The 27,489-nt window shown below is 54.1% G+C and overlaps 1 protein-coding gene across 1 annotated transcript in view; it reads left to right on the forward strand.

Moving 5' to 3' along the window:
• The first annotated feature begins 5,424 nt into the window (after window positions 1-5,424).
• The window catches only part of KLHL26 (kelch like family member 26), a 28,838-nt gene continuing 6,773 nt past the window's right edge, over window positions 5,425-27,489 (forward strand). Inside the window, exon 1 of the mRNA XM_045992320.1 lies at window positions 5,425-5,563. Within this exon, the coding sequence (XP_045848276.1) occupies window positions 5,487-5,563 (77 nt within the window). The 5' untranslated portion in view covers window positions 5,425-5,486. The remainder of the gene's footprint in view (window positions 5,564-27,489) is intronic.

Here is a 27,489-nt window from a genome sequence, read left to right on the forward strand (position 1 = left end):
CCTCCTTTTTTTTCCCCATTGAGGCGAGATTCACATAATGTAAAATTCACCATTTCAAAGCACATTCACAATGTTGTCAGGAAGAAAAGAGAGTCCTCACCCCTTGGGGACCTGACATTCCAGGGGGAGGATGGATGGTAAACAAGAAAAGAAAATACAGGGGAGCCTGTCAATGGCTGGGTGGCTCAGTCAATGATGCCAGGGTCCTGGAATCGAGCCCTGCATCGGTCTCCCTGCTTGGTGGGAAGCCTGCTTCTCCTTCTCCCACTCCCCCTGCTTGTATCTTGCTGTATCTCTCTGTCAAATAAATAAATAAAACCTAAAAAAAAAAAAAAAGGAAAGGAAATACACGACAATTCCTTGGAAAGTTCCCCCAAAAGCTACCCTGTGATCTAGCAATTCCATTCCTACAGAGGCACCCAGGAGAAGTGAAAGCAGGACGGGGCTATCTGTACCCACAAGTTCACAGCAGCGCTGGTCACGGTCACCAAAAAGCGAACACCCCAAAGGCTCATCAATGGACAAATGAAGAAATGACACGTGGCCCATCTGCACCACAGGGTATTACTCAGTCATAAAACGGAAGGAAGCCCTGATAACGTGCTACGACGTGGAGGAACTTTGAAAACATGACGTTGAGAAGGTCACGTGCTGTAGAATCCCGCATGTATGAAATGTCCAGAATAGGCAAATCCATAGAGACATGGGGCGCCTGGGTGGCTCAGTCAGTTAAGCCTCTGCCTTCAGCTCAGGTCATGATCTCACGGTCCTGGGATCTGGGATCGAGCCCAGGCTCTCTGCTCAGCAGGGAGCCTGCTTCCCCCTCTCTCTGTCTGCCTCTCTGCCTACTTGTGATCTCAAACTCTCTGTTAAATAAATAAATAAAATCTTAAAAAAATATATTTTAAAAAATGCATAGAGACAGAAAGCAAACAGATGGTTGTCAGGGGGTGGGGGATGGGGAGTGACTGCCCCTGGGGACAATGGGACAATAAAAAAGTTTTTTTAAAGATTTTATTTGTTGGGGCACCTGGGTGGCTCAGTGCATTAAGCTTCTGCCTTTGGCTCAGGTCATGATCTCAGGGTCCTGGGATCTAGTCCTGCATCACATAGGGCTCCCTGCTCAGCAGAGAGCCTGCTTCCCTGCCCCCTCTCTGCCTGCCTCTCTGCTTACTTGTGATCTCTGTCTGTCAAATAAATTAAAAAAAATTTTTAAAAAAAGATTTTATTTATTTATTTGACAGAGAGAGAGACTACAAGCAGGGGGAGTGGCAGGCAATAGGAGAGGGAGAAGCAGGTTTCCCGCTGAGGAGGGAGCCCAATGTGGGGGTCGATCCCAGGACCCCAGGATCATGACCTGAGCTGAAGGCAGATGCTTAGCCGACTGAGTCACCAGGCACCCTTCAATTTTATTTCATTTTAATTTAATTTTTTAAAAAGATTTATTTATTTATTTGAGAGAGAGAGAGAGAGAATGGTGAGGGGCAGAGGGAAAGAATCTCAAGCAGACTCTGTACCGAGTGCAGAGCCCAATGTGGGGCCTGATCCCACACCCTGAGATCTTGACTTGAGTTGCAAGCAAGAGTCTTACTGAGGGGCACCTGGGTGGCTCAGTGGGTTAAAGCCTCTGCCTTTGGCTCAGGTCATGATCTCAGGGTCCTGGGATCGAGCCCCGCATCAGGCTCTCTGCTCAGCAGGGAGCCTGCTTCCTCTTCTCTCTCTGCCTGCCTCTCTGCCTACTTGTGATCTCTGTCTGTCAAGTACATAAATAAAATCTTTTTAAAAAAAGAGTCTTAACTGACTGAGTTCCCTTATTTTTCAATTATTTATTTACTTGACAGCCAGAGATCACAAGTAGGTGATGAGGCAGCAGAGAGAGAGAAGGAAGCAGGCTCCGTGTTCCCAGGACCCCGAGATCATGACCTGAGCTGAAGGCAGAGGCTTTAACCCACTGAGCCACCCAGGAGCCCCATATTTTTCAATTTTAAACAAAGGAAAACTGAAATACCATGCAATTATGGGGGAAAAATCAAGCAGGTGTTGGGGACAGAGAGTGGGCGTGGGAGAGGAAAAGGGCCGAGAGCCGCCGTGGACTTGGGGCTTACCACCTGAGCTGCCCTGAGTGCCATATGTTTACTTCATCCTGGCCTCGCTCTGTCTTGCAGGGATACTTTCCACATGTGGAAACTGAGGTATAAAAAGGTATAAGGTATATTTTATAAGGTATAAAAAGCATCCTGGGGGCGCCTGGGTGGCTCAGTGGGTTAAGCCACTGCCTTCGGCTCAGGTCATGATCTCAGGGTCCTGGGATCGAGTCCCGCATCGGGCTCTCTGCTTGGCAGGGAGCCTGCTTCTCTCTCTCTCTCTCTCTGCCTGCCTCTCTGCCTACTTGTGATCTCTCTATGTCAAATAAATAAATAAAATCTTTAAAAAAAAAAAAAAAAGCATCCTGCCCAAGGACTTGAGGCTTGCATGAAGTGCGTGCAGAACAAAGGGTAATAGCAAAGATAGTGGATGTTTGGGGCTCCTGGGTGGCTCAGTGGGTTAAGCCTCTGCCTTCGGCTCAGGGCATGATCTCAGGGTCCTGGGATCGAGTCCCACATCGGGCTCTCTGCTCAGGTAGGAGCCTGCTTCCCCCTCGCTCTCTCTCTGCCTGCCTCTCTGCCTACTTGTGACCTCTGTCTGTCAAATAAATAAATAAAATCTTAAAAAAAAAAAGATAGTGGGCGTTTGTCTTGTTGACTGTCTCGTTGACAGAGAAGCAAAAGGAGGTGCTGGAAGCATCAGCAGCTTTTTCTGAGGCCTCTCAGTGGGGAAGGGCAGACGGGGCACATGCTGGCCCCAGCGCAGGGCTAAAGGAAAACAAGGCATCCCCAAACTTCCAGGCCTCTATTTCCTCCTCTGTAACACCTGGGGGTTACAAGGAGGCCTCTGAGCTCTGACCTGGGGCTGCAAGGCCCACAGCTGGTGTGGAGCGGGGGAGCAGGTGGAGAGGCCCCCGCCTCTGGGAGAACAATGCCAGCTGTGGGCCAGATGGCGGCCAGACCTGTGGACGCTGTCTGCTGTGTCCCGCTTCCATGCTCTGCCAGACCACGGGTCAGCATTATTGGAGGAGGGTGTGCAGTAGCCTCCGTGGGCCCTCCAGGTCCCCCAACCTGCCTGTGTCCCATCCCAGGTATGACAGCCGCCAATCAGGGTTCAGTCTAGAACCCTGGGGGAGGTCCCCCGCCTCGCTCTGCTTCACCCTCACATCCCATCTGCTGCATCTCCTGTTGGCTTCACCTGCAAAGTACATCCCAGCTAAGACCCCCCCCCCCCAACCTCTCTCTGGCCACTACCTTGGGATGAGCCCCATTGCTTGGCCTGAATATTTGCCTCCTAAGCAACATCCCTAATTCAAGATATTACCCCTGACTGTTGGTGTTGGTTACACCCCTCTGCTCACAAGCCCCCCCCCTCCCCATTTCATGCAAGGGAAATGCTTCCATGGTGGTCCACAAGGTCCTCTGTGACCTGGAGCACACTACTCATCCCCACCCACCCCATCTTCTCCCCTTTCCCTCTCCCTCAATCTTCCCCTGCTAGGCAACACTCCTGCCTCAGGGCCTTCGCACTGGCTGTCCTGTGCTACATGATCTTGGAACACCTAGTAGGTCCCCTGCGCCATGCGTCTGCAGCATGCTACATGTAAGCACACAGCCAGGGGCCCAGGGAACCTCTCCTTGCTTATCTTCAGCTGTATGTCTGTGTGTCTGACATGTGGGGCGAATCTCGGTGTTTATGAAGTGTGAGTGCATATGGATGCCATTGACTGCAGCTGTATGTGTGGCAGGCGTGTGAGCTGTAGGTCTCTGCTCAGCGGAGTTGGATGCTTCCATGGAGTTCATTTGGAACAAAGGCTCAAGTGCCAACCTCGGGTGGGCAAGGGTATGTGTGCAGAGCTTGCCAGAACTTGAGCTGCTCATGCATGCACAATTCAGCATTTATAGAGTGCTTATTGTGTGCTGGAGAAGTCAGCGGGACCCCTCAGCACCTGATATCTGTCAACTTGCACAATGTCAACTCCTGAGCATTTAACACAAGCAATTGAGTATCTACTGTGTACCCACCTGATCCTTAGCGGCAGATGGATCAGTTGAGTCTGGTTCTAGCTGCAGGAGCCCACCCAGGCAGCGTCCTTGCTTCTTCCTTGTCCCATGCATGTCTACCCCTCTTTTCTAGCACTGATTGCAGGGAAAACTCTGAGCTTCATTTGGACACCTGGATCCTGCTCGAGGCTGCACGAAGGGAGGGTTTTCCAACTCAGAAGGTATAAGTATAAACGGGCACAAGGCTGGAGAGAGGATCCTGGGAACTTGGACCCTTCTAGGACGGAGATTTCAGGCTTTCAGTGGATTGGGGGTGGGGGTGGGAAATGTCCTTGAAAGGCTCTGAAAGCTTTACAAAGCACTTGCTGGCCCTGGGCTCCATGAAGTCCAGAGTGGGGAGCAATGAAAGAAGGGAAGGGAGGAAAAAAGAAGGAGGGAGGACAAAGAGAAAAAGGAAGAACATAGATGCACAAATTTAAGCATTGGCTGAAGATTGGGTAACTGAGGGACTGGAATTTGGGGAGTTCAACGCCGTTGGGTCTGGTGGAGTGGGCTTTGGAGGTATAAGTATGAAGGGCCTGTGGGCAAGGATTTGGGGGAGTGGGAGTTAGGATTGGAGTAGAGGATGGGGGAGATAATCTGAGGGGAGGGGTTTGGGGGTGTGAAAACCAGAATTGTGGGTGAAGCAGGAGGCTTCGGGATCTGAGGGCAGATGACTAGGGTCTGAAGGTGGAGGTTTTGGGTTTGAGAGTGGAGTTTTTGGGAGGGTAGGTCCCGGGAGGGTTAGGACCCAAAGCCCGGTTGGAAGTCTGAGGCCTGAGCAAGGGATGAATTCCCACATCCGAGGGAGGTCTTGGGGAGTGAGTGGTCGTGGAGGGGAAGGGAAATTTATCATAGCTCTTGGATCCGTTTCTTCTTGTTCCTCCCATCTCGGCCTTGCCCCTCCCCCTTCGTAGAACAGACTCCTCCCCAGACCTGCCTCACTTCACCTTCGAGCCCGCCCTTACTTTCTGAGCCCCTTCCCAGGTCCCATCAACCCCTCACAACTCGCCTTTGCCCCGCCCCTGCCCGGAGTAGGCCCCGCCACCTAGATAATGCCCCGCCCCTCATCACAGACTCCGCCCTCCACCTAGGCCCCGCCCTCTCCCTCAATGGAGCGGGCCCCTGCCTTCACAGCTCCCGCCCATCCTCAGACCCCACCCTTCTCCTCCCAGGCTCCACCCCTCGGTAGGCCAGGCCCCATCCCGCTCCCAGGGCCCCGCCCCCTGCAGAGCAGACCCGGTGCCGCCCCCCCACCTCCCCGCGTCTCTGTCTCCCCGGCCGGCGCGCGCGGCTCCCGTCACTGGAACGCGCGGCGGTGGCGGCGGCGGCTGCGGCGGCGGCGGCAGCGGCGGGAAGATGGCGGAGTCCGGTGGCGGCGGTGGCGCTGGTGGCGGCGGCTTCGGAACAGGCCCGGGCCCCGAGCGCCCGAGCAGGTGAGACCCGTCCGCAGGGTGGGCAGGCACCTGCCCCGGGGCCAGGGTGACGTGTGGGGAGTCCTGGGGGTCGTGAGTACTGAGGAGCCATCTAGGCCGGCTCGAGGGTCTTTACGGGGGATTGCGGGCTTTAGGGGGTCATGGAGTACTGGGGGGACCGAGGGCTGCTGAGGGGCAGCTGAAGGCGGGCTGGGGACCCCAGGACCTCGAGGTATCTGCATGCGGCCCTAGGGGTCCGAGGAGGCATTGAGGAGCATGGAAGTCTGAAGGGAAAGCCATGGACTCCTGACTGATGGGACCATAGGGGAACTGGGGATGCCAAGGGATCTGGGAGGCAGAGAGGGCCTGAGGAGGGGGCCATGGGCCATCTTGAGCTGTCTTGAGGACTCTAAAGGAGGGGATTGATGGAAGCTTGAGGGGCTGAGGCCTAAGGCTTCCTGGAGGGTGCTGTAGGACCCTGCCCTGAAGTGTCTAAAGGTGGTCCTGTGGGCATGCCGAGGGGTTCTGTGGAAGGCTGGAGGTAGGGCCTCAAGTGAATCTGAGGGCCTGAAAGAGGCCTAAAGGGCCGGAAAACCTGAAAGGGGAGGCCAAGGTCGCCCCCCAGGGGTCCCAATGAATCCTTTTGGTCAGGGAAGGGTCTGGACTTCCCAGGGGTCCTAAGTGCCTAGGGTGAGTCTTGGAGAGTGTGTGGTTGATGAGAAAATCCTGAAAGTCTAAGGAGAGTCCATCCTTGGTGCTCCTGTCTCCCATCCCCATGGGGTTCAAGCTAAAGGACTTGAAGCAAGGTCTTGCCCACAGACCAAGGGGGCAGAATTCACCCCCTTTGGTCAAAGGGAAGCTCCCTTTTCCTTTGTCCAAGTCCGGAGAAGGGTTGATTGAACCCCAGAATTGGTGTAAAAATTGAAGGTGTTGATATGCATTGTTATGGCTTTTCAGAGGGGAGGAACATCTCCCTTAGGTAGCACAATCTCCCTCTTCTCACAGGGCCATCATGGCCCAAATCCTCCCATCCTGGCCTCCCAGGAAAGCCTGCCACCCTCGATGGGCCAAGGAGGAAATCTGGGCTCTTCGTTGATGGTGAGCTTATGGGAACAAATAATTCCAGTGTGAAAAACGATGAAGTTGTTTACTACTTTTGTGCTGTGGAGGCAGTTCTCATTGTGGAGACTTGGGCTGGTGCCGACCTGAAAGACCTGATGGCTTGAGGCATGAGTTGGGCTTTAGAGGCCTACAGTGAGGAGTGAGGAGAGATCAGAAGATTTTAAGACTTTCAGGGGATAGAGTTGGCAGGGCTTGTTGACCAGGCCTGAGGTGACACGTAATGAACAGAAGGGGACAGCTAACCCCAGGTCCCTGCCTTGGGCCCTGGGATGGGATAGTCTGGGGGCAACAGCAGGGTATAACTTACTACATACCATATAATTCACTCATTCTAGCTAAGCATTTGATCGAGTTTTAATTAACTTATGGCATTATGTACCCTTTAAAACAATCCAGTTTTTTGAGAAGGCTTCCATCACCCCCAAAGAGTTCCCTCAAGCCCCTTGCAGTCAACCCTTAGCCTCATACATACCTTGATCTGCTTTTTCTCTCTAGTTTTGACTTTTTAGAAATTTTTTTATGCTGGCAACCCTACAATATGTGGCTTCTTATGTCTGGCTTCTTTCCCTTAACTGAATGTTTTTGGAAGTGCATCTAGGTTGTCACAAGTATCAGAAGTATGTTCTTTTTCATTGCTGCAGAGTATTTCAATGTATGGGTGGACAGTTTGCTTACTCATTTACTGGTTAGTGGACATTTGGGTTTCCATTTTGACAATTACAAATAAAGTCCCTGTGAATATCCAGATATGCGTTTTTTTATTCTCTTGGGTAAATACCTAGGAGTGGACTGACTGGGTCCTATGGTAGATTAGGTTTAGCTTTTTAAGAAACTGCCAAGCTGTTTTCCAGAGTGACTGTACTATTTGGACTTCTACTAGCAAATGTACAGGAGTTCCAGTTGCACTGCATTCTCGTCTACACTTGATGTAGCCAGTCTTTAATTTTAGCCATTTTAAGTATATACTGGTATCTTATTTTGGTTTCAGTTTCTATCTCCCTAATAAGTAATGAAGTTAGACACTTTTTTATGGGTTCATTGTGTATTCATATCTTTGGTAAAGTGTCTTTTCAAAGCTTTTGCCCATTTTCTAATTGAGTTGTCTTCTTATTGTTGACTTTTAAGAATTCTTTATGTATTCTGGCTACAAGTCCTTTATCAGATATATGATGCGCAAACCTTTTCTCCCAGTCTGTGGCTCATCTGTCTTTCATTCATTCATTCATTCATTCATTTTCTTTCTTTTTTTTTTTTTAAAGATTTTATTTATTTTTTTGTGAGAGAGACAGAGAATGAGAGAGGGAGAGAGAGCACGAGAAGGGGGAGGGTCAGAGGGAGAAGCAGGGAGCCCGATATGGGATTTGATCCCAGGACTCCAGGATCATGACCTGAGCTGAAGGCAGTTGCTCAACCAACTGAGCCACCCCGGCTCCCCTCATTCATTTTCATAGTGATATCTTTCACAGGGCAAAATTTTGTTATTTTGATGAAGGGCAAGTTTTTCAGTGTTCTTCTCTTGTGGATTATACTTTTAGTGTCATACTAAGAAATAGTTTCTTTTTTTAAATTTTATTTTAAGCAGGTTCTGTGCCTGGCATGGAGCCCAGCATGGGGCTTGAACTCATGACCCTGAGATCAAGACCTGAGCTGAGATCAAGAGTTGGATGCCTAACTGACTGAGCCACCCAGGCATCCCCTAAGAAATCTTTTCTAAATGGAGGCACTTTAAAATACATGTACTTTATTTATTTATTTATTTTTAAGATTTTTATTTATTTATTTGACAGACAGAGATCACAAGTAGGCAGAGAGACAGGCAGAGAGAGGGGAAGGGAAGCAGGCTCCCTGCTGAGCAAAGAGCCTGATGCAGGGCTCAATCTCAGGACCCTGGGATCATGACCTGAGCCAAAGGCAGACACTTACTTAACCAACCGAGCCACCCAGGTGACCTGGAAGCACTTTTTAAAAAGAAATTTCCCCCACTTCTGAGATTCCCATTTGCCCCCCTCCATCCATCCTAGTGAAAAATTACAGTTGTCCGGAGCAACTGATAGGAGAGGCGCTCTTATCCCTGTGGTGCTTGAGTGAGGCAAAGGGCAAGAATCCCTTAAATGGTGAGATGGATCATGTGGGAAGAGGAGCAGGTTTTTGTTGTTGTTGTTGTTTGTTTTTTAAGATTTTATTTATTTATTTGAAAGAGAGAATACAAGAAGGCAGAGAGGCAGGCAGAGAGGGAGGGGGAAGCAGGCTCCCCACTGAGCAGAGAGCCCGATGCATGCCTCAATCCCAGGACCCCAGGACCATGACCTGAGCTGAAGGCAGACTCTCAACCCACTGAGCCACCCAGGCACCCCAAGAGGATCAGGTTTTGAGGGGGATTGTGGCACACAATATTTTGCCAAGGATCCCTTGAGATATAGAGGCCCTTATAACGTCCATTGATTCCTTCCTCCATTTATTCCAGAGGGGTCAGCAAGGCCTGGTGTATCACTTGCCCATGCCTCATTCCTCTTCATGCTTCTACACTCCGGAGTCATGGTGTCTCAGAGCCATCTGCCTGACCACTGAGCTCAGTTAGCTCCCAGAATGCTTTTCCTGGTCACCTTGGATTGTTTGGTAAAATTTGTATAGCATAAAACTCACGTACTAAAACTGAACAGTTCCGTGACATTTAGTATGTTCACGATGTTGAGCAATTATCCCATCTGTCTAGTTCCAGAACATTTCCACCACTCCAAAAGAAAATTCTGTACCTATTGGCAATCATTCCCCATTCCTCCTACCCCAGCTCCCTACAACCATTCATCTCATTTCTGTCTCTATAAATGTACCTGTTTCATAAATGGAATCATACAATATGTGACCTTCTGTGTCTGGCTTCTTCACTTTGTATGTTTTCAGGGTTCATCCATACTGGGGTGCGCATTAGTACTCCATTCCTATTTAGGACTGTGTGATACCTCACTGTGTGGACAACCACATTTCGTTTAACCGTTTGACCAGCAGATGGACATTTAGGTTGGTTCCACCTTTTGGCTATTTGGATAGTGCTCCTGTGACCACGCATGTTCCAGTTTTTGTTGGAACACTTTTTTTTTTTAAAAAAGATTTTATTTATTTATTTGATAGAGAGAACACAAGCCGGGGGAGTGGGAGAGGGAGAAGCAGGCTTCCTGCTAAGCAGAAAGCCCGATGCGGGGCTCGATCCCAGGACCCTGAGATCATGACCTGAGCCGAAGGCAGAGTCTTAACCCACTGAGCCACCCGGGTGCCCCTTTTGTCAGAACACTTGTGTTCAGTTCCTTGGGGTGTGTATCAGGAGTGGAGTCGCTGGGTCATATGGCTGTTGTGTGTCCTTGATCATGCTATCTCAACCCCATGCTCCTTGGTGGGTTTGGTGGGTTTATCAGCGGAAATGCTAATCTGCCTCATGCCGTTGTGTGCCTGGAGCAAGGGTTGCACAGACAAAGTAAATGTTCGAGAAATATGGCTGGAGGTGGGGAGGGAGAGAGAAAGGGATGGATGAAAGGGGTGTGGAAAAGCTCTCTGGGGCTTGCATTCTGGCGGGTAGGATGTCCCTTCTATGGGATTCGGTCAGTCCTTCGCCTTTTCAGGGAGACTTGGGGGGTTGCCGAAGACTGGGGGAGGCTGGCCTTGTCCATGAGGTTGGTTTTGCGGTCTGCCAGGAAGCGCCTGCATCTGCCTTTTTGTCCCATGAAGGGCTTTGTCATTTGGCCAGGGATGGGGGCGGTTCCTGTCTTCCCCTTGGCCTTTCCAACGGTCCCACAACTCAAGAAACTGTCCTCAGGAGGGACTGAGTTCCTCCATCCCCCACCGCCCCCAGCGTTATATAACTTGTTTGTTCCAACTTCACTTTTCTGCAACCAAGGGGGGAAAAAAGAAAGAGAAAAGCTTATTCTCCTTCCTTCCCATCTCGAGGGATCAACAAAAAACTCGTTGCCTAGTAGAGATGGTTGTTAATAACCACGCCGAAGCTCCGGGATGGTGGGAGTGTGGCTGTCTCAGCCCAGGGCTTGCAGAGGGGAGGCGGGGTCCTAGCTGTAGGCTCACTCACAAGAAAGACACTTGTTCTCTAGTGGCCCCTCCCAGCTCCACCTCAGGCGTTCCACAAGGGTCCAGGCTCAGGAGGGAAGACAAGTTTATGGCCACGTTGGGGGTTGAGTTGGTGGGGGGAGTGGAGGAACTCTCCTGGGAGTTGGACGTCCCCAGCTAAATTCCGTCACTGTGAGGTACCTGGCTGGCTGAGTTCCGGAGGGACCTTCTTGCCACAGAGGCTTTTCAGATGTCCTTGTTGGCATCCTCACTCCTCAGCCCATCTTCCTGAAAGGTGTCTGGAGGGGGCACAGTTTCGCTGACTCATGCAGCTCCCGGGGGGCTGAGACGAAGGCATTGGGTGAGGGACGTGCTTGCCACAGGTGTTTTTTTGGGCAGTTAGGGCTCACAGCGTGAGCGGGTTCGGCACAGTTCAGCGAGGCATCTATCTGCTTCCGGCTTGGTGACCTTTGCTTGTTTAAACTTTCTTAACAAGCTCTCTCTGGCAGTGTCCTAGATTGTCGCCACTCAGCCCCGAGGCCCTGGAAGAGTCCAGTCCCCCAAACCTTGTGTGAAAGATTGGGGGACCTTTTGGCCTTCTAAGAAGGTTCTTGTTCCTTTGGCTTTGTCCTCTTTTCAGCCAGGAGGGAGGTATAGGGGTTTGTCCCTGCAGAGATGGGGCCTCAGCTCGTCCTCTTGAGAATTCTGGGAGATTTGGTGGTAGCAGGTGCCTTATCAGACCCACCTGTGTCTTTGGCCCCTCCTCTGGCGAGCAGGGCTGCCCCACATACTCAGTGTGCACCTTGGGCATGTCTGCAAGTCTCTGTACCTCAGACTGCTCATCTCGGAAGTGGGACCACAGGCCCACAGGACATGGTAGCTGGGATAAAGGAAGCTGGGGCCAGGGTGTAAATGTTAATACAGAAGTGGCTGCGTTAGCCTTCAGTCCTGTGTGCCGCGCCCGCATGGGGCCTGATGGGGCTGTGGGCTCTTGTTGGCAGGTCTTGCCTGCGAGTCAGTGCGGCAGGTGGGGAGAAAGAGAAAGTTGGTGTGTTAGTCCATTCTGGCTACGGAATACCCAAGACCGGGCGGCTTATAAACAAAGATGCATGTTTCTCAAAGTTCTGGAGGCTAGGAATTCCAAGATCGAGGCACTGGCAGGTTTGGTGTCTGGTGAAGCCACTTTCCGGTTCAGAGATTCCTGTTTCTTTAGTGTATCCTCACCTGATTGAAGGGGTAAGGGGGCACTCTGTGATTCCCCCCCACTTTTTAAAAAGATTTTAAAGATTTTTTTTTTAAGTAATCTCTACACTCAATGTGGGGCTCAAGCTTATAAACCTGAGATCAAGAGTCACATTCTCGGGGCACCTGGGTGGCTCAGCCATTAAGTGTCTGCCTTTGGCTCAGGTCATGATCCCAGGGTCCTGGGATCAAGTCCCACATCAGGCTCCCTGCTCCTTGAGAAGCCTGCTTCTCCCTCTCTCATTACCCCCGCTTGTGTTCCCTCTCTCACTGTGTCTTTCTCTGTCAAATAAATAAATAAAATCTTTAAAAAAAAAAAAAAGAGTCACATGCTCTACCAACTGAGCCAGGCAGGCACCCCGGGGTCCCTATTATAAGGGCACTGATCCCATTGATGGCTCCACCATCATGACCCAATCACCTCCCAAAGCACCCACCTTGGCCATCTTAATGCCATCACGTTGGGGGTTCGATTTTAACATGTGAATTTCATGCAGTTGGGAGGATGGTGGCTGCGTTACTGCGTGGTCATGAGAGAGGGTCAGTGGTAGGGGCGGGAGGAGAATGGAACATTCCCGTCTAAGTTGCTTCTGCAACGGATGGCTCCGTGCAAGCCTGGCACCTGACAGCAGTGCAGGGCACAGCTCTGCGGGTCTCTGCAGAGTATTGGGATGGGGGCAGCTGAGTCTGAGGCCAGCTCGGGGGAGCGCGGGGCTGGAGGTGCTAGAGGGCTGGGCCAGGAAGCTCAGCTCCTTCTCAGGGAGAGAGGCGCCCCTTTCCTCACCTTCTCGCCAGCAGGGCCCTGCGAGCTCATGATGTGCAGTTGCTCTGCAGACCGCTCACTTCGCCCCGATTGTGGAGCATTTGTCTCACAGCTGGACCGCTTCCACCTGGTAGCTGCGACTCCCCTGGGGGACGGCCTTCTTGTCGTCGGCCATTGGGGTGGAAAGGTTTTATTAGCCTCCGCTATCATAGTGCCATCTCCAGGGAGCCCGCGCCGTGTGTCATCCCACTTTTCTTCACGCCAGTTATTTTTTATTGCTGATCCGCATGGGAGAGCTTAGTGAGACCAGGTCGGAGGTTTGTGCTCGCATGCCCCCACCGTCCCAGATGCTTTAAAAATGGGGCTTTCTCTGCATTCCTGCCCTTTGGTCTTAGGGCATGTTGCAGACTTGGACTTGAAGGCCCCAGAGGAATAAGGGGACAGGGGAGGAAGGACCCAGAGAGAAACAATTCATCAACGGAGGTGACTTCTGGCATCCCTGGCTCCTTTCTCTTGTGGTCAGGACTCATTTGACACCTTTCTCTTCCTCTGGTGATCGTCGCATGGTTCCTTCGTGCCTGCTGCTGTGCTTGGTGCTGGGCATGTGGACCCCCAGGACAGTCAGGCCTTGCCCACGTGGGACATGCCAGCAGGGTTAGCAAGACAGTTGTGTAATCATTTCTCCATGCTTGCCGTAAATGATCCTGAGGCCAAGTGGGAGGTTCCTACCTTTTCTGGGAGGTTCTTAGAGCCTCCTCATAAATGAGGTTGAGCTGAGTCTAAGGGTTCGTGTCATCAGCTTGGGGGGATGTGGGTCATGGGAAGTAGACGATTTCCTGGGTATAGGCAAGTGGCATGAGTAGGTACTGAAGGACGAGCAGCCTGGCTTTTCAGGGGTCATGAGGGCAGAGAGGAGCTGGAAGAGGTGGGAAGGAGGAGGCTGGGGGCCGGAGTAGGGGATGTAAAATTTGAATGGGGGCACGTACCTGGGTCAGATTGTGTTTGGGAAGAATCCCTCTTTCAAGAGACAAGGGGGACCAGGCCTGGGTGGGAGTTGTAGAGATGGTAAGATAGGCATGGGTTTTGGGGAAGATTCAAAACTGAACTCATGCCATGTGCTGATCACCGGTGGAAGCCAGGCACAGGGTCACTGGCTTTCAGGTTTCCTCCAGGGACGGAGGAGTGAGTGTTGGGGAAGGACTCATCCAGCAGGGAAGCAGGCAGGAGGTAGGATGAGGCCCCCCTTGCCTGCGGCTGTGTTGCCTGTGAACATCCAGCAGAGATGGGAGGCAGAGGTGGACATCCGGCCTGGAAGGCTTGAGGGCTTGTCTCTGCTCTGGAAAGCCCTGTGCCTCTCCTTGCTCAAAGGCCTCAGGTCTTCCAGCGAGCAGTTCCTGGTCCCAGGAACATCCCTTATCCTGAGAAGAGGCTTTGGCCTAGCCTGAGCCAGCCTGGGAGGTCTCCCCAGTTTCAGTTCTGCCCCCCTGCTCTGAGCTTTGCCTGAAGAGCACTCACCACACTTACCATCTCCTCCTCTCACCTGCTGGCACATCGTGCTGGTTCCACCTTTGAGCCACATCCCTGTCTGGTCCCTTCTTCCATCTCTTCCTTATCCCTGCTCTGAGCCACCATTGGCTCTTGCCCTCTAGCCGCTGCCCCACACTCTGGCCAGTGAGTGGGTCCTTCCCAAGATAGGCATCAGACCCCGTCGCTCTGCCTGCCACCTGCCAGGGGGCGGGGTGGTTCTTCACTCTCAGAACAAATTTTACTTCTCCATGTGACCCCCGCTCCCACCCTCATAGTGAGACCCTGCCCACCCGTGGGGCCCTCCGTGTTTCCACAGCCCTGCTGTTGTCCCAGCAGCACTCCTCCGGCACCCCTCCTGGACGTTCGACCCGGCTCTTCCTTGGCTAGAGTGTCCTCTGTCCCAGTGCTTTGCACAGCTCCACCGGTGCCTTCTCGGGGCCTGGTGGCTCTGTCTACTGCATCCGCTGCCCTGTGCTCACAGTACATTCACAGGCTTAGAGACCCACGTCCCCTCGAATGTCTGCTCCCCGGGGCAGAGCTTTGCTGTGTAACCCTGATTTGCTCCAGCAAATATCCCACATATAGTCTGTGACAGGATTTTGGGGGGACCTGGCCTGACGTAGAGGCTTCTAGAAGAGGCTGCTGCACTCTGCTGGGTGGGGATCCCCCTTTTCCTCACTGTATTTAATGGTGTGATCTGGGCAGAGAAACAGAGGCAGGCAAGTTGGCAGTGAATCAGCCCATTAGAGAGAAGCCAGTGAGCAGTGCCCTTTTGCCTTTGCTTCGTGTTGTTAATGAACAGGATCTCAGCCCTGTGTGCTGAGGATGGGAAACGGCCAGCCGCTCTCCCTGTCCAGCTGCCTGCAGTGGGGAGTGGGGGCCAGGCCGCGGGGTCCCCACTGCCGGCAGAGCCGCCTCCCTCCTGTGGTAGCCGCTCCGCAGCTGTGCAGCCGAGCTCTTAACACTTGTTAACCCCGAGTCTCCAGTCTCTTCCTCCTGCCCCCTCCCCTTCCCCGTTTCCCTCCAGGGAGGGCTGCTCAGGATTCACAGAACTCGTCCCCCACGGCTAGGAGAGCGCTTCCCCAGCATTCCTCGTCTGCGGAGCAGGAGCGGGTGTTGGGGCGCCGCCAGCGCGGTTTCAGAGCCCCGGCCGACAACCGGCGAGTGGCTGATTCCTTTGCACACACCATCTCACCGCACACTGAAAATATTGTGATTCGGGAGGAAGTAACCGGCACCTTTGGGGAATCGCAGACCTTTCCTGTGAGGGAAGCGGCTTCCGGAATTGAACAGCTCAGCCTAGAGGAAATCTTGAGGGGCGGACCTTTGGGGTTTTAAAGGCCTCGAGGGGGGTCACCCGAGATCGAGATCGAGGCTGAAGATGTTTTCTGACGCCACAACTGCAGAATTCCACAGGGATCAGAGACGGATCGGGTGGGAGCGGGCTGGGCCGCATATCCGGAGAGCTGTCCTCTCCATGGGATGTTCGAGTTTGAAGCAGCCTGCTGGAGGAAGCGGGAGCAGAGAGACCCGATCTCCAGAATATACTGAGAGACCGGAGCTGCGAGTAGGACAGTCTCCCGAGGTGGAGTTCAGGAGGTGGCGCTGTATCCTGGAGGTGGCAGGCACATGAAGGAGCCCCCCCCACCCCGAAGCCCCCCGAGGCAGCCTCCACATAGAAAACTGACAGGACTGCGTTTGAAAGTTGTAACTGTGTGCTTGCCTCGGTGAAATCTGGTGGGTCCTGGGACGGTGTCTCTTGCTCTCTTTTCTCCCCCTCTCTGTCATGCAAGGCGGTGAGGCAGGGCAGTTGGGAGCACGCAAATGTTTATGCTCCACGTGAGTCACTTACGGAAGCAAGATGTGGTGTTTTTCTTGCTGAGGCTGATGGCATCGCACGGCCCTGCAGCCCCAGCTTGGGCTTACTTCCAGCATTTTAGCATTTAGAGTTGTTGAACTTTTGCAGTGGGGGACACGGGGAGCTTGCTGACCTTTCGTGGGGAGCCGGCTGTCTTGTCACAGGTGGGCAGGACTCAGGCTGGGTACTGCCACTACCCACTTGCTGCAGATCGCCCAGCTTGGACTTCCACCCTGCCCGCCCCCGCCCCCCGCTCCCCCTCCCATCCCCAGAGTAGAAAGCCTGTGTGCAGCGCAGGGAGAGGCGGCAGCTGGAGAAGCGGTAACTCCCTGGTGGATTTTTCAGAGGTTCATCTGGAACGTGGTGGACAGGAGCCCTGGACCAGAGTCTTCTGACATTGAAGGTCTCCTTTGGTTATGAGTGCCAGAAATTCAATTCTCTGCCTTCAGTTAGAAAATAAAAGTTCATTGTTCACATTAAAAAAAAAAGTTCAGGGAGAGTTCTAGTTTTAGGTACATTGAGATTCAAGGCTGAGATGATTCCCTTGGACTCTGTGACTCTTTTCTCTCAGCTCTGCCTTCCCTCCTGGCTCTGCAAGATGACCTGGCCTTGCAACCCCAGGGGAAACACTAATCTCCATTCTGGTCCCCCCAGCAAAAGTCCCAGGGAAGGCTCTGATTGGATCACATGAGTCACACCCCCATCCTGTGGCCAGGGATCTGGGAGGCTCTGATTGGTCATGAATCTCCCTTTTCAGCCCAGAGATGGGGTCTCCTGATTCCTACCCCTGGGGAATAGGAGGTTCTCTGAGGAAAACAGGAGGCCCTTATCAGAAGAGGGCAAGGATGTTGGCACTCCTAAAATGACAGTATTCATGACAGGCCTCTTCCCATGCCTCAATCTGTGCTGCTGTTGGAAGGGCCAGGCTGAGCCATCTCCATATCTGCATCTGCCTGTGCCTGGCCCAGCACCACTGGTCATGAGCATGTGCCGTTTGGTAGAACTGTCCCTTTTGGGGCCTCAGCCCCTGTCCTTGCAGGTGAGGTAGCCGAGCTGGACACTGAGATGCTGGAATTTGGCAGTGCTGGAATCTCACTGGGTTATTGATCGAGTGGTGGTTTGGGCCACGTAGTCATGTCCCTACTTGCCTGACCTGTAGAGTGAAGGGGTTTTGCTTATTCAAGCGGCTCCATCTCCAAGCCCAGTGCCGTGGAGGTAATGTGGGGGGATGGGCTCTGCGCGGGATCAGCCTTGTGTCAGTGGGTGTTAGCAAAATAGGCATAGCCTCAGCCCGAGCCTGGTTCATTAGCTTGTCCCTGCCCCCCCCTCACGTGGAGGCCCTGGCTGGGCTTTGAGGGGGAAAGAGAGGCTGTGGAGAACCCTGGCTGGGTCAGGAGGGCAAGCATGGCCATAGGGGAGACCTTCTCCTTTCCGAAGGCTTGGAGGGTAATGTGGCAGAGGTGCATGGAAGAGCTGGCGGACTTGGAAGTGTGGCATAAGGAGGAAGGTTGGGTCGGGGAACAGGCGGAGTCAGCCCTTCAATATGGGGAACAGTATGAACAAAGTGTGGAGGTCAGACATTCTAGAAAAAATCCTGCTGAGTGCTTCCTGGATTGAACCCAAAGGATAACATACCCAGTCCCAGAACCTGGACCAGAAGGTTGCATGGAGGGGATGAAGAGAGTAGATCTTTGCAGTATATATCTGCAGCGAGCAGAGATATGAGTCAGGCTCCAGCCAGCCCATGCTGCCACCTGGTAACCATCAACCATCTACCTGGCACCTCACCCATCCATCTACCCACCTTTCCACCCACCTATCCATCCGTCCATCCCTCCGTCTACTCACCTACCCACTCAGCCATTCAGCCATTCAGCCATCCAGTCAGTGGGCATGACAGCTCTGAGCACATGGTGCCAGGTGCTGGGACACAGCAGGAGACAGAACCTGCTCTGTCCTTCCCTGGTGAGGCTCCTGTTTCAGCCTTGGAGAGCTAGGCTGGAAACGGATGGTGCACCAGACGGAGCACTGAGAGGGAAGGCAAATAGAGCTGGGCTGGGGTCAGAGAGACACAGGGGCCTGGGTGAGGCTCTTGCAGGGTGACCTGGCAGAGTGGGATTGTGTCCCTCCTAGTGGCTGGAGGGTTGGTGGGATCGTCCACATCCTTGCCCTGCCCGCATCGGGGAGCCACATCCTGCCCTTCCTGCTGGCCAGCTTTATAGGCAGTCATGGCTCAGTGCCCTTCGAGAGTGGTCTCAGCCCAGCTTTGGTCTCCCCATCTGTATCACGGAAGTGATATGGGGCCTACCCATCCGAGGCTACAGAAAGGCCAGCACTAGCCAGGGCCTCTTGTGTGCTGTGTGGCCTTGGGTGGGTGCCCGAACCTCTCTGTGCTTCAGTGTCCCCATCTTGATAATAGTGGTATCCTCCTTTCCATATTGCCCACCAGGAGGTGAGCTGGGAGCCACATCTGTACAACCCTGGCCCACAGCCCTGCATGGAGTAGGTGCTCATTCTGCAGGGCAGGGAGGGGTGGAGGTACTGTGAAGGCAGAGAGCTTGCTGCTGGTGAGGGAGGTAGGGTCTGAGGCTCCACTTTTCTTTCTAGGCTTGAGAAGTGGCCAGAGTGGGGCAGGTTGGGGATTGGAGGAGTGCTGCCCCTGGGTCTTCCTGTCCATCAGCAGGGGCCAGGTCCCTGTATGTCCTAGGCTTGGTCAGAGGCTGGAGTGATGGCACAGGGCCCAGGCAGGAGGTCACAGCCCAGCTTGCGGGACACTGGGCTGACAGTGGCCCATGAAGAAGGAGGCTGTGGAGGACCATGGGGCACTGAGGTGGGAGAGTGAGGGGATTCAACGTTGTTGGCTTGCGCAGGTGGGCAGTGTCTGCAGAGTTCTGATTGTGACCCAGTGAATATTTGGGGAATGCAGGGTTCCATGTGCTTTGTTCCTGTCATAGAAGGGCAGGACAACCGAGCTGGCAGGGTTTGCCTTGAGTGGAACTGGCGCCTAGACTAGTCCAGGCTCTGTGGACATGAAATCTTGGGCGGGCTTCTGGGTGGGCTCGACGGGGCATCGTTGTGAGGCTTGTGCTGTGCGGGGGCAGACCCCAGCCACTACTCGCAGCCCTGAGGAGTGCACTTCTCCGGACGCCTGGGTGGCTCGGTTGGCTAGGGTCTTGCCTTCAGCTCAGGTCTTAATCTCACGGTCATGAGTTCAAGCCCCACAAAGCTTTACTTCTCTCACCATGCTGGGTTCTTGGTCCTCGGGAGGGTTCTGGATGGTTCTTTCAAGGTGGATGGGAGTTCCAGAACCTCTGCCTGCCTGTCTGGATGACCTTTCCACCCTTAAGCTCCCTGGCTGTCTCGTGGAGGCTCTCTGAGTTGCCAGCCCCCGGGGCCTGCAGGGGGCATGGTTACTTCCTCTTGGGAACTCTCTTCTGTCACCCTGTCACTGTTTGGCGAGCCCAGACAGGAGCCAAGGACATTCTCATAGGGAGATGGCTGCAGTGGTGATGCCATGAAGAAGGTGAAGTGAGCAAGTGTGGCCTGGGGCTCTTTGCAGGACCCTGGGAGGGCGTCTCCATAGGCAGCATGTTTCCAGGACGGACTCAGAGGGCTCTGGCCATGCCCACACCTCCGGCACTTGGAGGCAAAGTTGGGTGGTAGGGAGCGGATGAGACTCTGCCCCTGTCCATCGGCCTGGTGCACCTGCCCTCCTGGCACAGATCCACTCACGGGTGCACAGATAAGCTTTGGCTCTGGGCCTCCTCTTGAAAATTATCTCAGAAGATGTGGGGGAAAAAAATAGCATGATGAGCAGGAATGAGAAGTAAACAGCCACTGATGGCATAGAGAGGGCCCAGGCTCGGTGGGGCACATGGGATCCAGGGGCCCTGGCTGGATTTCTTCTCTCCCTTTCTAGGTCTTTGTCTTTTTCCCCCTGGCTGTCTGTCTTCATTTGTCTGGGTCTCAGTCCCTTGCTCTCTGAGTCTTTGTCCCCCTGGATCTCTGCTAGTGCTTTGTTGTCCTGGCCTGCAGGGCCACTGCAGTGAGGACCTTCATCTGCTGCTGGGCTCCATGCTTGTCCACTCAGAAGCCCTGGTCTTTTGTCTGTTCTCCTGGGAGCCCAGGGATCAAGCCCTTATCAGGAGGACAGCCCCAGGCATGGGCCTGTTGCCCTGCGAGGGGTGAGGAGGGCGGGCCTGCCTCTGGTGAGCAGTCCCAAGAGAGCACACTGACGTGAGCATGGGGGCTGCCGGCCAGCCTGAACATTTGAGGGCCCGTGCAAGGTGCCAGAACATGGTGATTCTATCCTTTGGGCTGGGAGCACAGTACCCGAAGCTGTGAAATATTGTGGTAACCGTGGCAACAGTAGCTGGGGGTGTCTGCCTTTGTGGGGCATGTGGGACTTCGGCTCAGATGCACTTTTACCCACGGAGCTGCGTGCCTAGGAGCCAGCGCCTGGGCCTCAGCAGTCAGCAGGTTGTGGTAGAGCAAGAAGTAGAAGCCAGTGCTGGAGCTGCTTGCGACTGGAGGGGCTGTCCTGGGCCTCAGTTTCCCTGTCTTGGAGTGGGATTCATGAAGTTGCATGTGAAGAACCACGCCTGGCCACCTGGCACGCGCTCAGTCAGTGGGCCTGCCTGGTTAAGAGTCAGAGGTGGATGGGAGGGAGAAAGCAGAGAAGTTTCCAGTATGGCTGGAGGACAGGGGGTAGGGGGAGGGTGTTTTGTGAAATAGGGCAGAGGGGTGGACCAGCTGGCCGCCGGAGCTTCTCCACCCACCCCGCCTCTGGGTTCTGTCTCCCTCTCTGGGTCTCTATTCCCCTTTTTCTGGGTTTCTGTTTGCCCCCCCCTTTTCTCCGGTCTCCCTCCCCACTTCATTCTGGGTCTCTGTCCCCTCTCTCTCCCGTGAAGTGCAGCATCTTCCCTGCTGATGCAGCCGGGACCCTCGGGTGGAGTGGCCTGGAGCTCCCTGGTACGACTTCGGCCGGGGTGTGAGCCAACCAGCTGTGCTGTGCTGCTGTGCTCCATCGAGCCACATGGACAATAAAACCAAAATTGGCTTTGAAAGTGGAAGTGCTCTCCGTTTTGAGGGGAAGTGAGGGAATTTGCATGTCAGAACAGTATGTTAAAGGGGCAATACTGTCAGACTCTGTTCTGGCCCGAGCTTTGGGCTCCATGTGGGGGTGGGAAAGGATTTTACAAAACCCCAAAGAAATGTTTCCATGAAATTCTTTCTTGTTCTTGCCTTGCCTTTTTTTTTTTCTCTCGACATTCCAATGAAAAGAACTGTTCCGGGGCTTCAGATCTCTCCTGTAGGGTTGGGAAACCAAGCATGGAGACCAGGGCCAGCAGCCAGATGAGGGCAGGAGTTGGGGAGCACCCACCCCACCAGGTGTCGCTTCCAGGGCAGCCCCCACTTCCACTGTGGGGCCCTGTCACTGGGGTACGGGAACCGCAGTTGGTGTGGCCCTGCACTTCCTGTGGCCTCCCCCACTTGGACATCTTCTCTTGGGCTGGGTCCCCCTAAAGCAGACCCTCAAACAAAGATTCCAGCCCATGGTGTTTTGGGGGTGACCCCACGAAGGACTGGTGTGTTGGGGGGAAGGAGCCCACACAGGGGTGCCCACTAGGAGTTGGAGACAACATGGGCAAAGGGCTTGGCCATCTGAGGACCCCCAGGGGACTGTGGTCATCTTGCCATGGGTGGTCCACTCAGGGGTCTTTACCCTACCCAGTCCCACTTTACATTAGCACTGGCGTAGGGGAAACTCCAAGGGACTCAGTGGCTGTGTCCCCACATCCAGCACAGGCCTGGACCTGGCCGGGGTGCCTAATGACAGTGGCAGGGTATGCACTATGGGAGTAGGGGGTCAGGACAGCTTTGAGCCCAGGCCAGGCCTGAGGGGGCACGCATAGCCCCTCAGAGGCCAGATCCAGGCCAAGGGTGCAGCTGGGGCGGCAGTAAGCGGCCTCCAGAGACGCCCTGACCCGGCTGCTGACGCATTGGCTCCGATGACTCAGTGCGGGTGACCGTGGCTCGGGTGGCCGTCTGGAGACTCGGACAGGCTCAGGGCTGCCGCCGCCGCCTTCCTGGGGGCCCGTGGCCCCGCCGCGCCGGCCGCCCCCTGTCTGGGCTGGCCTGAGTAATGGGTCCTTCCCTTAGTCATCGGTCCCAGGCCTCAGCCCTCCCTCCTCCTCCTGCCCACCTCCGCCCAGCCAAGCCTGTCTGTCCTGGGGACTCCAGCCCCTGCTGGCTTCCTTCCTCCTTCCCTGAGCTCCCCAGAGGCTGTGAGGTGTGTGTGGGGGTATTGATGGGGGCTTCAGGGACAACTGTGCCATCTGTGAGATGAGGGGGAAAAACAACCTCTTGGGTACTGTGAGCCTTGCCAGGGGCATGAGGAGAAGGGCCTGGGGGAGGACGAGGTGTGTACAGAAAGGGGCCATTTCGTCCCCACTCAGTGTATCTCAGGCCTCATACCTTGTAAGCAGCTGTGGAGTGGATTTGGTTGGGGGCTCTGGGTGAGGATGTCCTAACTCCTGGGTGGGAGCATTTTCATGCTTGGAGTGTGCATGGCCTCTGTGCTCAGCTGAAGGTCAGCCCTTTGTCAGAAGGTAAGATAATTCTTTATACCCCTTTGGAAGGTGTTTAGCTTGTTTCTCATCTTTGGCCCCCAGAAACCGTATTTGGTGAATATCCTCCTGGATCCATCATCTTGCATATCTAAGTATCCCTGAGATAAATCTCACCAGACTTGCTGGATCAAAGATGTGAGGCTTTAGAATTTTGCTAGCTCTGTTGAACTGCCTTCCTGGGGATTCTTCCACTTCACACTCCCACTGGGAACTGATGTGAGTGTCTACTGCCACACAGCCAATGCTTCTGCTCACTTAGGGGTGAAGCCACTCCCTTGCTGAGTGCCCTTCCCTTATTGTGAGCCATGCTGACTCTTAGGTCTCTTCAGCCAGGTGTGCTTCTTTTTCTATGTACCATCAGCCCACATCCTTTGTGTATCTTTCTGTGAGATTGCTGGTTTTATATTGAATTTTTGATGCTCTTTATATATGGAGGACCATGGCAGATATATGTCCAGGGACCAACCGGCTCCGGAATGAGGTTGCCCCTGGTATGAAATCTTTCTTCTAGTGGAAGCATGTGTGTGCATGCCATTCCCTGGAGCTTAGAGGAAAGCACATAAAGTCTTCTGGCCTTGCCTCATAATCAATCAGAAACTTCTAAGAAAAACATGAAGCTAGCTGAAAGCAAAATAGCAAAGACTGGGGTGTGGGGGGGGGCACATGTACAAAATCTATGAGGCAAGGTGTCCACAGAGAGGACCTGCCATGTGCCAGTGCTCCGTGGGTGGTTCCAAGCTTCAAGTTTCTAAGCACTTGGCACCATTCAGGGGCATGTGGGTGGCATGTATGGGTGGTGGCGGGATGCAGCCCCTCACTGGGCCATGCCACCTTCTCAGCCCAAAGGGAAGCCAAGGGAAGTATCTGTGGCCCCTCATTTACCAGGAGGTGATGGGGGCGAGGGGGAACCTCACAGCAGCCCTATGACATCCGTGCTTCTGCCTGCCCCATTTGACAGACAAGAAAGTGAAGATCCAGAGGATTAGGATATGTGCTGAAGTCACAAAGCTGACAGATGGCAGAGCAGGGGTTGGAATCCTGCCCTCTGCCTCTCATACCAGTAGCCTGATGTAGCAAGGGCTGTGGTGTGGCCCTGGCAGGCTTCCTGGAGGAGTGCATCTCACTCACTTAGCTGCATCTCCCCACCTTTGCATCCTGGAAACCTTGAAACACTCTGCTTAGGGCCAGGCTCTGGATGTCTGGGATTCTGAGGGATCCTGGTCAGGAAGGTGGGGTGTTGATGCTGTCTAAATGTCACCTTCTTACACCCCCTAGCCTCTGCAATGTGGAGTGGGGTCTATGGAGAATGGTACTGCCATCCCCAGGGTGCCCACACCTGCTGAGTCCAGATCCAGATCTTGATGTGGTCCCTGGTTATTCACACGCATGGTGAAGGTTGAGATACGCCTCTCTCCACTCCCTAGCCCTGCTGGGGAGGCCCCAAGAGGTCGCACCAGCTGTCCCTGGCCTCTAGGCCACTGTGCTTCACAAAGAGGTCGAGTGCCTGCCTTTGGCAGTAGGGGCCTGTGGCACAGGAGAAAGTGGTTCCCGGTGCTGTCTTGGTGTTGGCCGGGCCCCAGGTGGGGCTATAGGGAGAGGGTGGGCTTCTCAGGGTAGGCCTTTTGTGGAAGCCAGGCCTTTAGGGCCAACACCCAGGATGCAGCCAAGCCCTCTGCTCCAAGGAAGAGGCTGGGTGTCACTGTCTAACAGTAGGGGTGGCAGGGCTGGGGACACCCCAACTTTCTGGCCTCTGCACGTTTCTGCTCTAGACTCCTCTCCCCTCCCCAGCTGTGGGACGCTCAGAGCTGTGATGTGAAGCCCCTTCTGGACGTTTGACCGCTCTGGGTCTCCATTCTCCAGACTGTGCAGCCGGTGAGGGCAAGGCCTCTCCATCTCGTTCACTCTGTGTGTTCCCACCCATGGGAAAGGGGCAAGGGGCTGACAATGCCAGTGAAGTGAGAGGAGGGCAGGGGCAGGGGGTGGGGGCTCAGACCTGAGCACCTCAAGGGTCCTTAGAGGCTCCTATGGCATGTGGGCTTATCTCAGGTGGTCTGGAGGCCTGTTGGGGGGGTTGGTGAGAAGACCCAGTGGAAGCCCTTCTGGAGACATCCCAGTCAGGGCTGTACGCTGGAGGACAGCCCTGAGCAGAGGATGGGTGCACTTTGAAGCCTGAGGGTTCATGAACCAGCAACATTCCCTTTATGATCCACAGAACTTGGGTGGATTGTGGGAAACTGGAAGAACAGAGACTTGAATTTCCAGCAGCAGCCGGGTCAGGCACGGCGGTCTGGACGTAACAATATGGGAGGGGAACGGGGGCATGTGAGGTGGGCATCCCCTCCACCTGGCAGGGAGAGGCAACCAGACCAAACTAGAGACTTGGGCCTTCTGGGCCTCTGTGGCCTTCAGGAGGGCTGTATGCCAAATCTTCTGGGCAAACCCAGGCTCTGGCCACCGGCACCACCGGCGTCCCAGCATTACTGGCCCAGGGGAGCACGGTGCTGAGTTCTGAAGCATGCGCTACAGCCTCCCACGGGCGGGAGGTCTGCCAAGTGCAACCATGTTCCCCTGCCTTGTCCCGTGTCCCCCATGCCATGTCCCATGTCCCCTTCTCCTCCCACACCAGGACCCTGAGTACCTTGCAGGCCTGTGGTCAGCACCCCAGGGCCCTGCAGCTCCTCTGGCCCTTAGTTGGTTTGCCCCCCCTTTCCTGAGGCTCTCGTGGAGGAGCCACTGAGCTGGTGGTCTGTGCAGGTCAGGGACCATCAGCTGGCAGCAGCTGCATGGACTGAGCGCCGACAGTGTGCCCTGTGTTTGGCATCAGCTCTTCTATCCCCAATACTGTTTTGGGAGCTGCTGGACAGTGAGGGCTGAGGAGCCTTCTTTCTCCTGCTTTCTTGGAAAGACCAGTGCCCACATTCCTGGCCCTCATTTGTGGGCAGGCGTCAGTCCCAGGAATGGGAAAGCAAGTTCCAGAGAGCTGGAGGCCATGGGGAGAGAGCAGAGTACTTGGCCTTGGCCTGGAGTGGGTGAGGGATGGGCTGGGAGAGTCCTGGTGGGGGTTCTTGACCCCACGGTGGCCTGACCCTAGAGGTGATGGCATTGTTCCCTCCTGTTGTGTTCGGGGGGTGAAGTGATGTATTAGGGTCTCCTAAACCATTCATTCTTTAATATAGTCAACCAGTTTTTCAAGACAAAACAGCAGAGGGGACAGTGGTGCTGGAGGGGAGGGGATGTGGGGGTGAGTAGGGCAAGGGGGGGAATAGAAGTCCTCATATACTGTGAGGGGGCGGGGGCCATGGCGGGTGGCCACGGCAGGGTTTTATGCAGACCTGAGAAAGCTCAGTTATCCTTTTGTTTAGTCTTATTTATTTAGTCTGATGTGAAATTCACATAACATAAAATCTACCATTTTAAAGTGAACAATTCAGTGGCATTTCGTGCATTTACAGTGTTGTGCACACATCACCTCTCTAGCTCCAGAACATTTCCCTCACCCCCAGAAGAGACCCTGTGCCCATTAGCTGTCACTCCTTACCCGCCTCCCGCAGCCCAGCAACCACGAATCTGCTTTCTGTCTCTGTGGATTTGCTTGTTTGGGACATTTCATATAAAAGGAATCGTACAGTTTACGCCCTTGCGTGACTGGCTTCGTTCACTCAGTGTGATGTTTTTGAGGTTCATTCACGTTGTAGCGTGAATCAGCTTCATTCCTTTTTATGACAGAGGACTATTCCGTTGTGTGGATGACCACACTGTGTTTACCCATTTACCCTTCGGTGGACATTTGGGCTGTTTCCTCCTCTTCTCTTTTTTTAAAGTTCATTGTTTGTTCTAAGAAGACCTTTGCCTCCTGAAGGGTTATTTTGAGGCGGAGCAATCTCTGTTTAACTTGTCTCCATCCCCCACCACTGAACTACCCCGATAGGGAAACCCATCCTCTTAGGGTAGATATTCTTGGTTTTGCGGCTTCCCCACAATTTGCTGAGACTCACCCCCTGCCCGCTTCATTGGCCATGACAGATAGGGAGATCCCACCCACTCTGTCCCATCCTGAGCCTGAGTTCAAATCCTGCTGTTTGGTCTTACAGCTCTGGTCTTACAAGCTACTTCTCGTGTCCTTATCCTTGGGAGGTAGGACCAATGGGCTTTTCGCTTCCATTAGACAGTCAAGTAGACCCCAGAGCCCAAGTCTTTGGAAAATGACTTTGTGGTTCTGTGGCTGCCCTCCCCTGGGGTGCTGGCCACCAGGGGCTCATTGGGCAGGTGTCCGAGTAGCTGGGTCTCCAAGACGGTTGGCCTCTTTTGGCCTGTGACCCCCCCCCGACCCTGGGGACCAGAGCTGCCCTCAAAGCTGTAGGTTCCTCCTCCACAGACGCGCTGGGGCTCCGTGCCAGCACCTTAATCCCACCCTCACCCCCTGCAGGGGACAGACAAGGGCTTTGCCCTCGGGGGCAGCTTGCTAGGGCATGGGGGGCAGTGATGTGACACGGAGACTTGGTCTACCCACACTATGGAATATTACTCAGCCACGAGAAGGACGACACGACAACATGGGTGAACCTCGTGACATGCTGAGCAAGAGAAGCCCCGTGCGAAAGGCCACACAGTACCTGACTCCGTTTACGCAAAGTGTCCAGAAGAAGCAAATCCAGAGACAGAAGACACATTGGTGGTTGCGAGGGGCTGGCGGAGGGGGGTGAGGAGAGACTGCTGATGGGGATGGGGTCTTATTTTGAGGGGATGAAGA

Source organism: Meles meles, chromosome 20 (genome assembly GCF_922984935.1).
Source record: "Meles meles chromosome 20, mMelMel3.1 paternal haplotype, whole genome shotgun sequence".
Taxonomy (NCBI): Eukaryota; Metazoa; Chordata; class Mammalia; order Carnivora; family Mustelidae; genus Meles; species Meles meles.